We start from the raw sequence: 17,157 nt of genomic DNA, 5'->3' as shown, positions 1-17,157 counted from the left end.
TCATGTCAAACAAATCTTATAGATTTTTTTGACTGGGTGACTAAAATAATAGACGGTGGAGGTGCAGTAGACATCGCATATCTAGATTTTAGTAAGGCTTTTGACACTGTCCCACATAGAAGACTTATTAATAAACTGCAGTCATTGAGCATGGACTCCCATATTGTTGAGTGGATTAGGCAGTGGCTGAGTGACAGACAACAGAGGGTTGTAGTCAATGGAGAACATTCAAAACAAGGTCATGTTACCAGTGGGGTTCCACAGGGATCTGTACTGGGACCAATTTTGTTTAATATCTTCATAAGTGATATTGCAAAAGGCCTCGATGGGAAGGTGTGTCTTTTTGCTGATGACACAAAGATATGTAACAGGGTTGATGTTCCTGGAGGGAAACGCCAAATGGAAAAGGATTTAGGAAAACTAGAAGAATGGTCAGAACTCTGGCAACTGAAATTTAATGTGGATAAGTGCAAGATAATGCACCTAGGGTGTAAAAACCCAAGGGCAGAATATAGAATATTTGACACAGTCCTGACCTCAGTATCTGAGGAAAGGGATTTAGGAGTAATTATTTCAGAAGACTTAAAGGTGGGAAGACAATGTAATAGGGCAGCACGAAATGCCAGCAGAATGCTTGGATGTATAGGGAGAGGTATAAGCAGTAGAAAGAGTGAAGTGCTTATGCCGCTGTACAGAACACTGGTGAGACCTCACTTGGAGTATTGTGCGCAGTACTGGAGGCCATATCTCCAGAAGGATATAGATACTCTAGAGAGAGTTCAGAGAAGAGCTACTAAACTAGTACATGGATTGCAGGATAAAACTTACCAGGAAAGGTTAAAGGACCTTAACATGTATAGCTTGGAAGAAAGAGGAGACAGAGGGGATATGATAGAAACTTTTAAATACATAAAGGGAATCAACTCGGTAAAGGAGGAGAGCATATTTAAAAGAAGAAAAACTACCACAAGAGGACACAGTTTTAAATTAGAGGGGCAAAGGTTTAAAAGTAATATAAGGAAGTATTACTTTACTGAGAGAGTAGTGGATGCATGGAATAGCCTTCCTGCAGAAGTGCTCGCTGCAAATACAGTGAAGGGGTTTAAGCATGCATGGGATAGGCATAAGGCTATCCTTCATATAAGATAGGGCCAGGGACTATTCATAGTATTCAGATATATTGGGCAGACTAGATGGGCCAAATGGTTCTTATCTGCCGACACATTCTATGTTTCTATGTTTAGAAAGTGCAGCATATTGGCGCATCTAGGGTTAATACACTGTTTTCCGAGATCCTCGACAAGGGGGCCGGGCTTGGGAAAGCTTCAGATCAAAAGGAGCAGTCGCCACCCTGAACGTACTAAGCTAAAACAAACACGCTGGCCCAGATTTACCAATGTGTCTGTACCAAAAAGCTGCCCCCATGACCTGCCCCTATAAACACGCCTGACATCTGGTTCAAGTAAGTACTAGTGTTGAGCGAACTTGTGTCCAAAGTTCGGGTTATCGAAAAATCCCCTTATGAATTCCGCTACCACGGACCATAACGGAATTTGGAATCCATAACGGGATTCTTCAATAACCCGAACTTTGGACACCGAACTTAAAAAACAAGTCCGCTCAACACTAGTCGGTACCAGTGACGCAGCTAGAAATGACTGGGCCCCACAGCAAATTTTTTAATGGGGCCCCCCCCCAGCAATTTTTTTGCAACCCCTTCCTTTCGTGCCGCCCCCATTCCTGTGGCTAGTAAAGATGGCTCTCTCAGACCGGGGCCATTTCATTGTGTAATACTATCGAGGGGGCCCTGACAAAATCTTTTAGTCCTCCTCCTTCTGGATGGGCCCCTTCTGGGTCAGGGCCCCAAAGCAGCCGCTTCCCCTATAGCTACGCCCCTGGTAGGTACCTTTGAACTGGACATCTAAGGAAAGGTTCAGAACAATCTGCTGGCCTGAACTTAAAGAAAGAAGCCTAATAAAAATGATTTGGCGCATACAAATATTAGGGATCACATAGGGCACCATTAACAGGTTAATGACAATTTAAGGGATTACATTCTTCAACCTTGTCAACCCCTTATCAGCTTCACCCATGATAACCTCTCCATGAGTAACCTGCCAGAGCTCATTAATATCCATATTATTCATATCAACCTCAGGTTATAAAGGACGTGCTGCTGTGTAGACCCAACCAGTTCGCTCATTTTTTTTTTCCCGCCCTGCGGCAAGAGAACAGGGTGGGCGTGGCCTTCTTTCCAATAATAACACGCCCAGTCACGGGAAAGTTGTGCGCTACGCTGCCCTGTCATAACGTCATTTCCGCCCATACAAAGCGCTGTGGTAAAGAAGTGGGCAGAGTCTGCGTTGCCATTGTCTTGGTCACGTGACCAACACTGAGTAGGTCAGCTGGTAGAGCGCTGGACAGAGGTAGAGCTGATGGGACGGCGGCTGAGCGAGAGCCCGGAGACACAGCGCATCCTCCAGCAGATGAGACAGCAGAGCCCGCTCATCACCCGAGGGACAGCCCGCACTGAGACATGATGGGCTCAATGCGCAGGAGCCGCAGCCTCAGTGACAACCCCAAGCCTGGACTGGCAGTAGCAGGTAGTGTTGTGTGGCTGCTTCCTCCCTGTACTCTCTGTGGTGTGTGTGTGTATGTATGTGTATGTATGTGTGTGTGTGTGTGTGTATATATATATATATATATATATATATATATATATATATTAGTTCTGTGGCGCTGTACATCAAGAGGGGGTCACAACAAGAAACAAAAAACTCTGAACAGACTAGTCAGAGGGGGGCAGTGCACAGATGCAGCAGAGCTGAGTTTGTCACTTGTGTTGTATTGCACCCCAGATTATTGTAAATGACCTGTAGTGCTGCCAGCATGAACTATTGGGGTCAAACCACCATGTGCCATGACAGTCCCTCACGGAGGAAGCATATGGTAGTGCGCAGTCCCTATAGGTCCATTCTACTGTGCTGTAGGGACTCTGGCTTCATGCAGACACCATTGGTAGTCGTCCAGTATGGCCGGGTCTCAATACCGGAAAGGAAAGTGCAGGTGTAAAAGTAGCCTTAGATGGTCAGCCAGTCCGGCCCTAATCGGCACGTTTGGATGACTTCTAAATAACGTGTACGTTTTGGCTGGTAGTCGGTGGCCATCTTCAGCGCTGTGCAGTATATGGCGTCCGGACTCCGGTTGTAGAGATTCTCCACGCGAAGCAGCCCTTCCTTAGGACGTGGCAAGAGGGGGCCAATATGTGGGTTTTGCAGCATGCATTGAAGGGTGGAAACCATCAGCAAGTTGTTTGTTCGGCCCAGATACTGTAAGCAGCAGGTTGTCCCGGGTCCAGGCTCTGCTGAGACAGTGAATTCCTTCCTCTCTTTTTTTAGGAAGCTTTGGTTATCTCTTTGTCCAGGTCACATCCTGTAATGCTGATGAGTGCATTATATCTCTGGCTTCAGATCAGCCTGCTAATGTTTCACGATTAACCCCATGAGGACCACGCACCAGGGGGGTTATGCCATAGAACCGGATAATAAGACTGAACGCTCAAGAACAGCGATGACGCTGAGAACTGTTCAGCTGCTGGTCGGGCGGTCGGCTCTTAGAGACCTCTTACGTGGCCTCCATGCACCACTGTACAGAGGGATGAATTACCAGCGGGCTGCCATAAAGGTCAGCATGGGAGTTACCTGTTGGGGGGGGGGGGGGGTCCCTGCACAGTCTGACACTGGCAGCACTAACTGGATAATGTGAGACTGTGAAGGGACACCCCCACCCCCCCAAACCGGTGACACCATTCTGGACCTTCAGTCATAAGAATGAATGCTCCCTAATTATTACATGCAGAAGTAGTTACTGAAACAGAGATGTCAGGAGAGGTGAGGGGTCTTCTTTAAGAACCCAAAGTTTGTGCCCAGGGTGGATAAAAATCAATGATTTAAAAAAAAAAAAAATTTTTTTTTTTTTAATGTAAATCGGATTATTTCTTTTTACATAAAATGCCTTTTGAGGAAAATGTATTACCATCCGAAGGTTATTTCATCATGAAATAAAGATTTGTTTTTTTAATTTATGTAGATTAAGGCTGTATTCCATTAATCCATTCACAATGTCCTGCTCTTCCAGAGGTTTTTGTAAGATTATTGGGCAGTTTCTCTGCCTACAAGATATTATCACAGATGCTTGGTTTACATTTGCAGTTCTCAAAACTGAATTTGACTCAGCGGCGATCACATGCCTCCTCTTCACAGCAAAAATGTTATAACAAGAGAGTTGAGAAAAATACCTTAATCCTAACTTCTACAAACCTATGAATACAGAATCAAACTAAGGCTACTTTCACACTAGCGTTCGGGGTTCCGCTTGTGAGCTCCGTTTGAAGGCTCTCACAAGCGGCCCCGAGCGGATCCGTCCAGCCCTAATGCATTCTGAGTGGATGCGGATCCGCTCAGAATGCATCAGTCTGGCGGCGTTCAGCCTCCGCTCCGCTCAGCAGGCGGACCCCTGAACGCAGCTTGCAGCGTTCGGGTGTCCGCCTGCCCGTGCGGAGGCAAACTGATCCGTCCACACTTACAATGTAAGTCAATGGGGACGGATCCGTTTGAAGTTGACACAATATGGCTCAATTTTCAAACTGATCCGTCCCCCATTGACTTTCAATGTAAAGTCAAAACTGAGCCGTTTGCATTATCATGAACAAAAAAAAAATATTTTTTTTTTGTTCATGGTAATGCGAACGGATCTAAGCGTTTGCATATAGGTGCGGATCCGTCTGTGCAGATACCAGACGGATCCGCACCTAAACGCAGGTGTGAAAGTAGCCTTATATGAAAAGTTGTTATTCTAAAAATCTTCATCTACTTGCATATTATAAGTTATACCAGCAAGAATTAGTCTTTATGTAGAAAACTATGATTTAAATCGAGCCTTACTGACTAGTGATTTAAATCAAATCCACCCTGTTTGTGCCCGTTAAGAATATTCCCATTTTGGAAGTGGCTTTTATCTGGGATAATCTCCTGGATTAGGGACACCCAACCCCTTTATACTCCTTGCACTCTGCATCCCATGATGATGGCACGTGTCTGTATGTCTTGAAGGAGCACGAGACAGGCTTGAAGTGTCTGTTGAGACGTCGCCCGGGGTATACTGCTGTCCGTGGGAACCAAGCCGGATCCATAGCGCTGACTATTAACCTCTTCTGGACCAGGCCAAATTTGTAAACTTTTTTTTATTTTTTTGGACAAGTTGTACGTTTTGTAAGTATCTAAAGGGTTAAGGGCCCCGGAGTCAGTTACCTAATTTCAGCTACTGCAGGCAGGTGTCAGCTCTATATGGATCCAGCAGACATGAATTCAGGAATTTTCAGTTTTGTCACTTAATGCCTGAACCCCTTGTATACATTATACTTACCTACTCCCTGTCAACTGCGTCACTCCGGATCCCTGCACAGCCACCGCTGCATCTCCCTATCGCTCCGAACATCTGGCAGTGGGGGGGCGCGACGGGGGATGAGCCTCCCTAGCATCGCAGGTGACGCTAGAGTCTCGTCCCTGTCATGGCCTGCTATCGGATGCTTACCCCCCCCCCCCCCCCCTTGGATATTTGGATCCAAACGATGGGGAGATGCAGCTGTGGCCGTGCAGGGATCTGGAGTGACGCAGGTGCTGAGGAGTAGGTAAGTATAATGTATACGAGGGGCCCGGGCATTGGGGTGGGGTGGGGGGTAACCCCTTTATGGCCGCTTTCACATATAAGTTAGCAATAATATTTTTTTTTTTGCGGTGAAAGCACCAGCTTCAGATGTTAGCTTGAAGGCCTTTGGGGAAATATGAAACGCAGGACACACACGTGTTTTTCCTATTCCTGGTGTTTTTGTTCCTCAGTCTGTGATCTTTGTCTTTTTTTTTTTTTCTAACTTTTTCACGTCACCTTCTCTATAGGGGAAAATGCCATGGAGAAAAAACTAGTAGTAAGACAGAATGGCAGAAAAACTCAGCAAAAACTGCAGGTCGCAAAAAAAAAACCTGTTTGTTTGTTAGGGCTACTTTTTTTTAAACTCGTACAAAGTGGATGTGTGTAATGAGCAGATTTGACTTGTTGGCCACTCCTAATCATGTAATGTAAGGTATCCTCAGGATAGGCCATCAATATCTGATCAGGGGTCCGCCACCCCTGCCGATCAGCTGCTTGAACAGAGACTTCCTGATGATTACACTGCACTTCATCTTAGAGGTGCTGGTTAATGATGAGTACTCGTTCACTTAAATGGGGCGAGTACTCTTAATTACACTACGCCGCCTCCCCTTCAAGCAGCTGATCGGTGGACCTCCACTAATAAGATATTAAGGACCTATCCTTAGGCTAGGTCATCAATATATTGCTGTGCAATTCCTTTACGCTTTATACTGGAACATGGACTCCAGTGCAGGGGAACCACCAGGCTGCTACCTCCTGGAGCAGTCTCTGTTCAGTAGACTGTTTGACTCATGAGGGTCAGGAGCAACCAGTGCAAAACACCAAGGGATCAGGGACAAGCCGATGTAAGGGCATGCAGGGTTTGTACAATCCAGAGTCAGTCCGAACGTCAGGCCAGGCAGCTCAGGATCTGTACAGAGATCAGGCAGAGGACAAGTCGGGCACCTTTTCAGGAGACTAAACTACTGGAACCTATTGCTCAGGCACCCTCCTTGCAGGAGAAGGTGTCCTAAAGCGATCTTCAGGAAAAAAAAAATCACAGCTGGGGAAAGAACAGAACAGTTACCTGGTTCCTGCCTTTTCATCTGCATATTCATAAGTTCTCGAGCCCTTCTGTCTTCCAAGATGGCCGCACTGCTTCCCCGACTGTCTTATGCACACCGTACACTGGTAGTCAAAAACTTCCTGTTGCCCTTGGTTTGGGCAACACTAAGCATGCGCCTAAACTGAAACCCCTAGCAGCTTGGAGGTGAGGTGCTTTTCATTTCTGCTGGAAAACTGGTGTAAATGAAAATAAAATGAATGTAGCGGGCTCGCTGGCCCCACCCTTACCACTCCCCTTATAGGGAAATGTTGAGGGTGGAGTAGCGATGCCACTTGCGACAGTGTTTGACTATATATATATATATATATATATATATATATATATTTTGTACACCATAAAAATGGCGCAGGGAGATGATAAATTGCACCATTCGTGATGTAATGTATTGCTATCCTGCCGTATCAAGACCTCTAGCCGTACAGTTGAGATGTCATCAGTAATGATGAAGAGGGAACTGTACTTACTCTGTCCCAGCCTATACTGCGAGGCTGACGAGTATGCTACGGAATTCAGAAGGCAAAGTTTATATAAAACCTTGTTTAAGTACTGTCCTATTCTAATGATACAGTTCCCTTTTGGCTCTTTTATAGCGCACCCGTCAGACCACCCTTTGATTTTGTTGGCACTGGTCAAAAAGTCCTTATACCCTGCGAGGACTACAGTTTTTGTGTTGGTAAATCCATAGTTTCTATGAAGGGCAGTTCCAATCTCAAGAGCCGAGGAGCCAGTGCTTCTGGGAATGTGGCATTGGCGTTTCTGATCAGCAGGAGGGTCCGTTCTCCACCACCTGAAAGGATCATTGGTCATGCATCTGCGCTGCCGCTCTATGGGGCTGGCGGAGATTGCCCAGCGCTAGTACTCTGCTGTCCCGGGCAGTCCCATAGAATGAAGCGCCATACATGTATGCATCTCTTATGATCAGCGGGGGCTCGTGCGAGTGTTGCAGCCTTCTCAATCTCTCTGCTTAATGCACAGCATATTTTTCACTACTGCAAACGTCAGTGCCTTCTCAAACAACCGATCGGCTGGGGGTCCCAGGTGTCGGACCCTCATCGATCAGATTCTGATGGCATTCCCACCACAGTGCTACCTCAGTGTGAAACTGGCCAAGCATTTACTTGGCATGACTGTAACCCCTGGGGAGCAGATGGCAGCAGTGTTTTCTGTGGCAGGTTTATGGTGACGAGGGATGATGACCTGTAATGACAGCGTGCAGCATGGTAATGAGGTGACAACCTGCCGTCATCCCTGTAGCACTAGATTCCTTCGGCCTCCTTCCCAGTGACTGGTCTATGTGCTATGAACGTCAGGTGGAACCAGTTCTGAGTACACAATCGGATGGGAGTGATGAATCCCGTCTGTCACTGAGCTGTGGTCACATCCTTCCCTGTTCTGGATGACACCGGAGATCTACAGGCAGATCTGTACCAGAAGGCACTTTCCCTGCCCTTCCCAAAGGTCATATGTACCTTTCTGCAAAGTGACATAAAGGGGTTGTCCCACAAAAATATTCTACCTTTTTCAAACCAGCTCCTGGATCTCAATATTTTTGTCATTGAATGTAATTAAAAATCAATGGTGTCTCACTGCATCATGAGTCACACAAAAATCCGTCCAGGTTTCGCAGTGCAACACCATTGGCTATCGTTACAAATGTCCTTGTGTAGACCTACCCTTAGCCATGTGACTGATGAACGTGATGTCACTTGACCTAGGGAAAGCTGAGAGAACGCCGCGGCGCTACGGTGAGCACCAGTACCTTCTCAAGCAGCTGATCAGTGGGGTCCTGGGTGTGGGATCACCACTGATCAGGTACTGATGACCTATCTAGCGGATAGGTCATCAGTATATATATCTGGGGAAAATGCCACCAGCTGCAGCAGAAAGGACACATCCCCGATGGTGCACGCCTCCCTCAGCTGTCGGCTTGATATAAATCTAGCAGAGCAATGAATGGGCAGATCTCTAAGTCCATGCGAGGTACATGGCTGGTTCTAAGTTTGTTAGAAAGAGGTCGTCATGTCCTATGTGAGATCTGAGTTCTACATCACTTAGTCCTTTTAGACCCTTCTACACGTGCAGATAATTGGCTGAACTAGCATTTATAAGAGCGATCGTTCCCAGTCATTGCCCTATGTAAAAATGGCAGCGACAAGCGAGCAACCATTTATCGCCTAAAAATCATTTTCAGCAGCAACCGGCAAAGGGACGTGCTCCCCACAATGCTCTTAGCCGGAGGCTGTAGCCACCCGGACATCCTCTTCTCCCTTCCTCTTTTTTTTTTTTTTTTTTTTTTAAAAAATAAAAAATTTATGGGTAAAGTGGTTTTGTATTCATAGACTGTCCGCAGCTGTAATAAATGAGACTACTAACAGTCTTCTGAATACCGTTGCTGTACTGTCTTCGCTAGGCTTCCAGCAGTATAATTCAACTGTGGATAGATAATCAGTATCTGATTGGTGGGGTCCGACACACTGGACCCCCGTTGATCAGCTGTTTGAGAAGGCAGTGGCATGCGCAGCAGTGCTGTGGCCTTCTCGCGGATTTCCCTAGGTCATGTGACGTCACGTTCGTCGGTCACGTAGAATAGAAGTGAATGGGGCTGAGCTGCGATACCAGTGCAGAAGCGCTGGTGCCTTCTCAAACAGCTGATCAGCGGGGGTCCTGGATATAAATGACTGATCCAAAGGATTGGGTTTGGGAGAAATGCTGCAGCACTCGATGTCTTCAATACAATTCATAATTTATTCACCAAGAATATCACCGTTCGACTACAATGAGTGTTTTTCAAGCAGAAGATGGGTCATCGGTATAAAAATCTTGGAAAACACTTTTAGGCTACTTTCACACCTGCGTTCGGGGCTCCGCTTGTGAGTTCCATTTGAAGGCTCTCACAAGCGGCCCCGAACGGATCCGTCCAGCCCTAATGCATTCTGAGTGGATGCGGATCCGCTCAGAATGCATCAGTCTGGCAGCGTTCAGCCTCCGCTCAGCAGGTGGACACCTGAACGCAGCTTGCAGCGTTCGGGTGTCCGCCTGGCCGTGCGGAAGCAAACGGATCCGTCCAGACTTACAATGTAAGTCAATGGGGACGGATCCGTTTGAAGTTGACACAATATGGCTCAATTTTCAAACGGATCTGTCCCCCATTGACTTTCAATGTAAAGTCTGGACGGATCCGTTTGCATTATCATGAACAAAAATTATTATTATTTTTTTTTGTTCATGGTAATGCAAACGGATCCGTTCTGAACGGATCTAAGCGTTTGCATATAGGTGCAGATCCGTCTGTGCAGATACCAGACGGATCCGCACCTAAACGCAGGTGTAAAAGTAGCCTTAGTGGTAATGAGATGACTCTGCTCACCATGTTCCAGTTTATATAGCCAAGCTAAAAAGTCAGCTTCAGAAAGCAAGAAATTTCAACCTATTTGTGCTCCAGTAACCATTGTGAAGACTATAATATTAGATATGACTAGCACATTTAAACCTAAAGGGGTTATCCAAGACTAACAAATGCCCCTCACATTGAATATACTTACCTGGCTCCCCGCTCTGCTCCTGTTCCCTGCACCGCCGCAGCTGCTTCTCCCCGTGCGCGGATGAAAAAACATCTGGTGTCTGGAGGAGGGAGGGGCAGGCGGTGACTAAGGTAGGCCTCCCTAGCGTCACCCTCGATGATAGGGAGGCTTGTCACCTCCTGCTGTTGGCTGACACCAGATGTTTTCATCCGCGCACGGGGATAAGCAACAGCGGCGGTGCGGGGGCCAGGAGCGATGCAGGGAGCCACGTAAGTATATTCATTGTGAGGGGCCCGGCATAAGGGGGACGTTTTTTAGTCTCGGATAACCCCTTTTAAAATGGGTATTTTTCTAGTACATTTCATGTGATCCGTGTGTCGTTTTGATTTTCTGCACGATTTAGATTGTGGTTTTCCCTTTTTTATACTTCATTCATACTCTTTCTAGAGTAATTAATTCTAAGTGTGGCTATGCTGTGATTTCCGGTTCTTCTCTAATATGACCAATATGAAGGGTTTTGGAACCGCGCTGCTCTGGACCAAGTCTCCCGATAAACGTGGATGGCAGAGGATGAGCCCCTTTCTCCCAACACCCAAAGGATCCAATCTTCAAAAGATCTCCTCCTCTAAGGGTTTAAATGGGATAGGCAGAATAGTGAAGCACCCTTTGCAATTTTTTCTTAAAAGGTTTTATTATACTCACAAGAGTTGGTAGACAAAAAGCATATAATACAAGATATCAGAACGTCAGGTTCCTGCCCGACCCGGGTTTCGCTGTCTCGCTTCCTCAGGGGCATCTGCTGTGCATGCTTGCACTCCGGCCCTTAAATAGCCCAGCTGCTCAGCTGCTTAAATAGTCAGTTAACCAGTAAGGTTCCGGAACATGCAGCAGTTACTAAAACAGTTGTACATCTCACATACTTAATTTGTCATTGTTGTTCCTTTATGCTTTCACAAACACATTAGATATAAAAATAAGGAAGGTTCCTTCCTCCTTTATGAGAGTCATAAATTCATACATAAAACATATAAAACATTAATAAAATAAAAATAGGGGATCAGTTCCCTCTATTATAAATTAAACAAACCACATTTCTATCCTTATGTTGCCGCACCATTGCATATTAAATTGCAGCCTAATTCGCATTATAACATCATATAACCAAAATCTACATTACCGTTCCTAGTATCCACCCACTCCTAGTGCATAATGTCAGTATCCCCCGCCCATTCTTACTAGCGTCATCCAGGTATCCCTTGCCCCACCTCCCTCCTCTGTCATAATATCATGTGGCAGCACCGCCCAATAGAACGGTCCAAATATCATGACGTCACTCACAGGTCCTTGAGAAACCAAATAAAGGGGGACAGATGCCAACATGGGTACAGACAGGCTACTGGAGCATGTATTGAATGTATAACTGTCCCCTAAACTGCCTATTCCTGAGTCTTATATCCACCAATCTCCACCTAATTCCTCCTATAGCGCAATACGGGTATCCTCGACCCCGCCTCCTTCCCCCGGCGTGCGTCTCTTGGGGCACCATCACTCCGCCCCCACGACGTCACCCACAGGTCCTTAGGAGGCGCGGTGGTGGAGAGCCAGATCACGCCACTAGGCGCAAGTTACAGTATACAAGGTTTCAAATCAAATTCAATATTAAGCCCTCCTGGTTGTAGGGTCCCTAATTGATAGATCCACTCCACCTCTTTCTTATTAATCTGTGCCAAAGCATCCCCTCCTCGCCAGTGATGTTTAACACTTTCTACTCCCACAAATGTTAAACCTCGCGGATTTTTTTCATGCTTTAATTTAAAATGTGCTGATACACTGTGGGTCATCAGGCCTTTTTTTATATTACGTAGATGTTCCTGTATTCTGACTTTCAGTTTCCTGACCGTCCTGCCCACGTACTGGAGCCCACAAGGGCACTCCAGCACGTATACCATACCCTCTTTTTCACACGAGCAATCACCTCTTATACGGAAATCAGCCCCATTCTTTTTTGATGTTATAAAATTGGTGTATCTCTGCCGTTCTTTCGAATTCCGGTTCTTACATCCTGCGCAAAATCCGCACCAGGTGAATTTTCCTCCATTTTTCTGGGTCTTAATATTTATTGGGGGGATGGCACTATGCACAAGTTTTGTTCTAATGCTTGCTGCTTTTTTAAATATAAAGGAGGGATTCTTTGGTATCGTTTTTCCTAGTATCGGGTCATTCTTTAGAATAGCCCAATTCTTTTTTACCATTTTCTTAATGTTGTCGGACATGGAGCAAAATTTGGTTACAAAGGAGAATCTATAGTCCCTATCCACCTTTTTGTTAATCTCTATAGTTAGTTCCTTTCCTCCCACTTTTTCTAACTCCACACTCTGTATACACTCATCCAGAACAGCCTCATTATAACCTCTCTCCAAAAACCTATCTTTTAGTACCCCGCATTGTGTCCTATAGTCGCTCATCACTGTACAGTTACGGGCCATCCTCTTAAACTGACCTTTCGGTATGTTCTTGAGCCATGGGCCGTAATGGCAGCTCTTGGTGTCAATGTAGGAGTTCACATCTGTTTCCTTAAAATAGGACTTGGTCATGTAACGGCCATCTTCTATCCGTATGCACAGGTCTAGAAAGTTAACACTCTCATTACTGATATCCCCCACAAATCGTAGGTTCCAGTCATTATTGTTCAGTTGGTCAATGAACAACTCGAGTCCCTCTCTTCCTCCTTCCCACACTAGGAGACAGTCATCGATGTACCTCCTCCAGAAGGTCAGTTTGCCTCCTGCGGTGTCCGCTCCTAGTGTGGGAAGGATGGCACTCTCCTCCCATGCACCCATAAAAATATTTGCAAAACTGGGGGCGAATTTCGCCCCCATCGCAGTACCAATGCACTGTACGTAATATGAGTCCCTGAACCAAAAATAGTTATGATCGAGGCAATAACTGAGGCATCCTAAAATAAAATCTCTCTGTGGATCCCCTATTCTTTCATCATTCCTAATCCTACTTTCTACCGCCTCCATCCCTAATTTTTTTGGGATGACAGTGTACAGGGATGCCACGTCAATTGTGGCCATCCATGTATTCACAGTTGGGGGACTAAGGCCTTCAATAAGATCTAACACGGATCCAGTGTCCTTTAAATGCGAGGGGTTTTGCAACACGTATCCTTGCAGATAAAAGTCAATGTATTCCGTGACCCTGCACGTCAACGAGTTAAGCCCCGAAACAATTGGCCTCCCCGGAGGATCTGTTGGATTTTTATGTACTTTGGGCAGATGGTAAATCACCGGTACTAGCGGGAATGGGATGGAAAGGTATTCATATTCTTTTTTATTCAATATCCCTTTTTTAAAACCCTCTGATAGAATGTTATCCAGAGTCAATTTATACTCCTGGGTGGGGTTACTTTTCAATTTTTTGTATGTTGTTGTATCTGATACTAATCTTGCCATTTCGGCTTCATATTTTTCTTTGTTCATTACAACAACCCCCCCTCCTTTATCAGCTGGCTTTATAATAATATCTGTTTTTTTTTTCCAGATCTTTAAGGGCTTTTCTCTCTTTATATGTTAAATTTTGTGTCCCCTTATCCCTATCCATCTCTTCCAACTCCTTTAATAGACCAGTTTTAAAGGCCTCTACACATTCGTTATTGGGATTTTTCGGAAAAAACTTTGATTTTTCTTTCATTTTTGTGTGTAGGATCTCCCTATCCTTATCCGATTTTATATTAATCCCTTCAACATTTATGTTCTGTGGTGCAGGGTTATTAATCCAATATTTGGCCATATTTATTTTTCTGATGAATTTATGAATATCCAAAAATGCCTCAAACTTATTGATCCTCTGGCTTGGTGCATATTTCAAGCCCTTACTCAGGACATTCTTTTCTCCCTCTGTTAGGGTGTGACTGCTTAAGTTAAAGATTCCTCTTATATCTCCTTGCTCCTTTTCATTTTTGGGCTTATTTTTTTTAGTTTAGGGGACAGTTATACATTCAATACATGCTCCAGTAGCCTGTCTGTACCCATGTTGGCATCTGTCCTCCTTTATTTGGTTTCTCAAGGACCTGTGAGTGACGTCATGATATTTGGACCGTTCTATTGGGCGGTGCTGCCACATGATATTATGACAGAGGAGGGAGGTGGGGCAAGGGATACCTGGATGACGCTAGTAAGAATGGGCGGGGGATACTGACATTATGCACTAGGAGTGGGTGGATACTAGGAACGGTAATGTAGATTTTGGTTATATGATGTTATAATGCGAATTAGGCTGCAATTTAATATGCAATGGTGCGGCAACATAAGGATAGAAATGTGGTTTGTTTAATTTATAATAGAGGGAACTGATCCCCTATTTTTATTTTATTAATGTTTTATATGTTTTATGTATGAATTTATGACTCTCATAAAGGAGGAAGGAACCTCCCTTATTTTTATATCTAATGTGTTTGTGAAAGCATAAAGGAACAACAATGACAAATTAAGTATGTGAGATGTACAACTGTTTTAGTAACTGCTGCATGTTCCGGAACCTTACTGGTTAACTGACTATTTAAGCAGCTGAGCAGCTGGGCTATTTAAGGGCCGGAGTGCAAGCATGCACAGCAGATGCCCCTGAGGAAGCGAGACAGCGAAACCCGGGTCGGGCAGGAACCTGACGTTCTGATATCTTGTATTATATGCTTTTTGTCTACCAACTCTTGTGAGTATAATAAAACCTTTTAAGAAAAAATTGCAAAGGGTGCTTCACTATTCTGCCTATCCCATTTAAACCCTTAGAGGAGGAGATCTTTTGAAGATTGGATCCTTTGGGTGTTGGGAGAAAGGGGCTCATCCTCTGCCATCCACGTTTATCGGGAGACTTGGTCCAGAGCAGCGCGGTTCCAAAACCCTTCATATTGTATTCACCAGTGTGTATGACCTACCACACTACTCCGGGACCAGCAGCAGCGCAAGTAATTTGTCGGTGTTGGGACACAGGACTGACTTTTCATTTTGCTTTTTTACCTGTATTTGTGGGTCATTAAGTCTTGTTAACAACATGGACATTTTTGATTTTAGAGCTAATTTTAAGTGTAATCTTGATGTGTTTAATGAAACTCCGTATGATATTGACAAAGGGCAGGATGACATGCGATTACTATTTGTGAAACTGGAAAGAGAGTTCACTAGGGAAATCAGGACCACCTGGGACATTGCCTCCTTGGAGCGATTCCTAATGGAAGGCAGGATCCCAGAAGGTCTGAGATGACAACTCCCTTTGGTAACTGAGGAGGAGGAAGATTTAGTGGGTTGGGAGAAAGTAATGAATGAATGTGCCTGGAAAGCTATGCAATATATTATTGTGGTTCGAAAGAACAAACTAAGGAAGATTAATAAGGCCATTGATGATTTACAAGAGGTGATTAATCCACTAATAAATGCCAATAGAGAGATATATGAGAAATGTAGTAAGCAATGTCAAGAATCCGTGCTCAAATCCGAACAAGAAATTAGGAGTAAAAAACAAAAGAAATATGCCAAAATCTGTAATGATTACAAAACAGATATGATATATAAATGGAAGAATAAGCAAAAAAACACGGAGGGGATTGGGTCAGAAACGATATTTGTGGATGAATGCAGTGATAGTAATCCAAACCCTGGAGACTACACTGGAGGTTTTACGAAACTTGAGAATGGGGTGGGGAAACAAAAAGTTTTTAAAAACAACTATAAACCACAAGCTAATGAGTATATGCCGCAGCAGAACCATGGGTATCACAATCGAAACCATGACAATTATTATCAGCAGAATAGGGAAAATACATATGCATATGATTCGCATTCAGGGAGAACGAACCATCATAGGCACCCGCAAAACAGTGCATATCAGTATAACCAGGGAGGTCGACAATGGGGTGGTTGGGGTCCTAATCAGGATTATAGAGGAGGACAGTATAATGGGAATTTCGGGTATAACAATGGATATAGGGGGCAGCAATACAGACCACCGTACAGACAGTCACATCAGGGAGGAGGATATAGGGGAAAACCTAAATGGAGACCACAGGAAAATTACAATGAAAACTATAATATGAGTCATTATGGAAAAGGAGCCCATTATGAAAGAAACAGCTATGGAGAAGAACCAAAAAGGGATACTGAGGAGGGAGACAGACAGAGTTTGAGGCCACAGGATGAGCAAAATTTTCCCCACCAGGGCATAAAAGGAGTACAGAGGGAAGGAGAACTAAGAGAACAAGCAGTAAGGACCCCACAAAAAAGAAGCCTGGTAGAGGAAAAAGGGGAAAAGGGAAAAATAAGCCCAAAAATGAAAAGGAGCAAGGAGATATAAGAGGAATCTTTAACTTAAGCAGTCACACCCTAACAGAGGGAGAAAAGAATGTCCTGAGTAAGGGCTTGAAATATGCACCAAGCCAGAGGATCAATAAGTTTGAGGCATTTTTGGATATTCATAAATTCATCAGAAAAATAAATATGGCCAAATATTGGATTAATAACCCTGCACCACAGAACATAAATGTTGAAGGGATTAATATAAAATCGGATAAGGATAGGGAGATCCTACACACAAAAATGAAAGAAAAATCAAAGTTTTTTCCGAAAAATCCCAATAACGAATGTGTAGAGGCCTTTAAAACTGGTCTATTAAAGGAGTTGGAAGAGATGGATAGGGATAAGGGGACACAAAATTTAACATATAAAGAGAGAAAAGCCCTTAAAGATCTGGAAAAAAAAACAGATATTATTATAAAGCCAGCTGATAAAGGAGGGGGGGTTGTTGTAATGAACAAAGAAAAATATGAAG

At 44.5% G+C, this 17,157-nt stretch overlaps 1 protein-coding gene across 2 annotated transcripts in view; it reads left to right on the top strand.

Annotated features, from left to right (window-relative positions):
* The first annotated feature begins 2,364 nt into the window (after positions 1-2,364).
* The window catches only part of MCOLN1 (mucolipin TRP cation channel 1), a 38,562-nt gene continuing 23,769 nt past the window's right edge, over positions 2,365-17,157 (top strand). For both annotated transcript variants that reach the window (XM_040414713.1, XM_040414712.1), the window contains exon 1: positions 2,365-2,603. In XM_040414713.1, coding sequence (XP_040270647.1) covers positions 2,537-2,603 — 67 coding nt within the window. In that variant the 5' untranslated portion in view covers positions 2,365-2,536. The remainder of the gene's footprint in view (positions 2,604-17,157) is intronic.

The sequence above is a fragment of the Bufo bufo genome, chromosome 1 (genome assembly GCF_905171765.1).
Source record: "Bufo bufo chromosome 1, aBufBuf1.1, whole genome shotgun sequence".
NCBI lineage: Eukaryota > Metazoa > Chordata > Amphibia > Anura > Bufonidae > Bufo > Bufo bufo.
The sequence above is the reverse complement of the archived record's forward strand: the minus strand, read 5'-3'. Positions and strand labels throughout refer to the sequence as shown.